The sequence below is a fragment of the Propithecus coquereli genome, unplaced genomic scaffold (genome assembly GCF_000956105.1).
Source record: "Propithecus coquereli isolate 6110/MARCELLA unplaced genomic scaffold, Pcoq_1.0 Scaffold76, whole genome shotgun sequence".
Lineage (NCBI taxonomy): Eukaryota > Metazoa > Chordata > Mammalia > Primates > Indriidae > Propithecus > Propithecus coquereli.
Window position 1 is genome coordinate 1,736,028 of NW_012153729.1, and position 2,333 is coordinate 1,738,360.

Here is a 2,333-nt window from a genome sequence, read left to right on the forward strand (position 1 = left end):
AACCTGAATATCACATGAATAAGATGCAGATTAGATAAACTATTTGTTAAATTTTTTCCTAATAATATAAATTATGTCCACTGAATCAGGAACCAGTTTATTTGAGAGTTGATTTTCCAAGATCAGTTTAAAAATGCAACTTTATCTAACATTTATACTCATAGCTTTGAGGGTTACAATAATGCTTACCACATTTGGTGCTGCCCTGTTGGATCCATGCCTGTAGACGGTTCATCCAGAAGCAGGACAGGTGAATTTCCCAGGATGCTTAGCACAAAGCTCAGCTGCAAGGCAGAGACACATTCCTATTTGCTGTCACATCCCGCCAGCACTCAGGAAAGAACCAAACACCACACCTACCTTTCTAGTGGTTCCTGCTGTTAATTTCTGCACTGGCACATTCAGATGCTCATGTAGTTTGAAAGCATCCACCAATCTGATGGAAAACACGATGAGAATATGAGGTCAAGAGAGGATTTTTGGAAAATTCAAGCATGCAGAACAATAACAACATTAGAGGGAAGCTTGACAACGTTATTGCCAGAATCTAACTCATAATAAAAGGGGCAAAAATCCACTTACTTTGGAACATGGAAGACTTTTCACCTTATAAAAAGTTTTTAAGAAAAGCTAGAATTCTGAATGAGAAATTGAAAATGGATGATTACTCCATTTTCAGGTTTCTTAAATTAGAAAACGGAAATGGATGACTCCTTCATTTATTCCTTGTCAATTACTTTTATACAATCATTTTTTTTAAAGGTCCCTCATTCAGGGATGCAGGAACCCAAGTCTTTTCCCCCATCACTGCTCTGCCACTGACATTCTGAAAAAGTGGAGACATCATTTCTACTCTCCATTCTTTATTAGTGAAATCATGATGAGTTGTACAGTCTCCTGCTTCTTGACACAAAGGAATCACAGAACCTCTCTGTACCGTGTAATGGCGACCTTTGCGTCCTCTTTCCTCAGCCCCTTCACAGCGGCGTACACCTCCAGGTGCTCCCTCATGGTCAGCATGGGCCACAGCACGTTCTCCTGAGGACAGTACCCCAGGAACTTGACTGTGCCTTCTCCCTGGTGACTCGAAACGGAACTGCATCCTTTCAGTTCCACCTAAAAAAGTAAAACAGCTTTAGAAACACATGTAGCTTTTTTTCCAATCACATAATGACTCAAGAAATTGATATAGTCAATAAAATCCTAAATTGTTTGAACATCCAAGAAATATTATAGAAATTACTTCACGTATTTATTATAGAAAACAATTTAAACAACTAACATAAGGGGGGGTGGGAGGAAGACCTAATAAGCTTGGGTGGTTCCTGAGAAACTGTGATGTAGAAAAGGTCTTTGGTTCCTGGTGACATCCCAACTCCTGTTATAAACCCTTGATACCCAACAAAAATGATAAAAGAGGAAAAATAAATTAATCCAAAAGGCAAAAACAAACAAACAAACAAAACACCAGTCTACTCTTAGAAAGATATAATCTATCTTTATCATGAAATTTCTATTTTGGGAATAGAAACTATTTCCTCATTTTTTACTACCTCTCCAGCCGTTGGCTTTGTGATCCCAGATATCATTCTAATAGATGAACTTTTACCAGCACCATTGGGTCCTAGCAATCCCAAAATTTCACCTGAAAGAAAGAATCAGACTATCAATATTGTAAGTGAAGTACTAATTAACATAAACCTTTTTTCACAATGAAATCTTCTAAGATCTAAGTACTCCTCAGTACCATTTTTAAATTTATAACGTATGTGTACTCATGTGACTAAACCATGTTCTTTAATTCCTGTAATTATATAAAATATTAGTGCAAAGCTTGTGAATTTGATGTCAATACATCTGTCTTTTTTTCCCCACGATTACTCGTTTCAGTTAACAACATACTCAATTGTTTTCTGTAGCAGTTGGCTGGTGCACTGAATACATATATAAATGATTCCTAAACCTGGGAAGTCAGTGACATTTTCTTCATCCCAAGTAAAATCACCTGTGTTCAAGCTACCATCATCTTTCATCTGAACTGATAGAAAAGCCTCTTAACTTACCCCCTGCTTCTAAATTCATGAACAAATGGTAGTCAGTATGTAATCTTCTCAAAATATAAATTAACATCATGACACGAGCGTGCTAAACACTCTCCAGCGGTGTTCCATTAACATGGTATAAAGTGGACACTCCTTGCTGTTCTAAAAAGCTATACAAATCTGGCCCTGCTCACCTCTTTGACTTCATTTTTTCCATTTGCAGATATGTTCACTGGCCTCTGTTTGAGACTTACTCACTCTGAATGTGTCTGAGTCCCTGCCCTTGCTGTT

General features: G+C 37.5%; 1 protein-coding gene across 1 annotated transcript in view; it reads right to left on the minus strand.

Annotated features, from left to right (window-relative positions):
- Positions 1–173: 173 nt before the first annotated feature.
- The window catches only part of LOC105824690 (ATP-binding cassette sub-family A member 6-like), a 43,162-nt gene continuing 41,002 nt past the window's right edge, over positions 174–2,333 (minus strand). Inside the window, 4 exon segments of the mRNA XM_012662224.1 lie at positions 174–284; positions 361–436; positions 938–1,116; positions 1,554–1,656. Of these exon segments, the coding sequence (XP_012517678.1) occupies positions 174–284; positions 361–436; positions 938–1,116; positions 1,554–1,656 (469 nt within the window).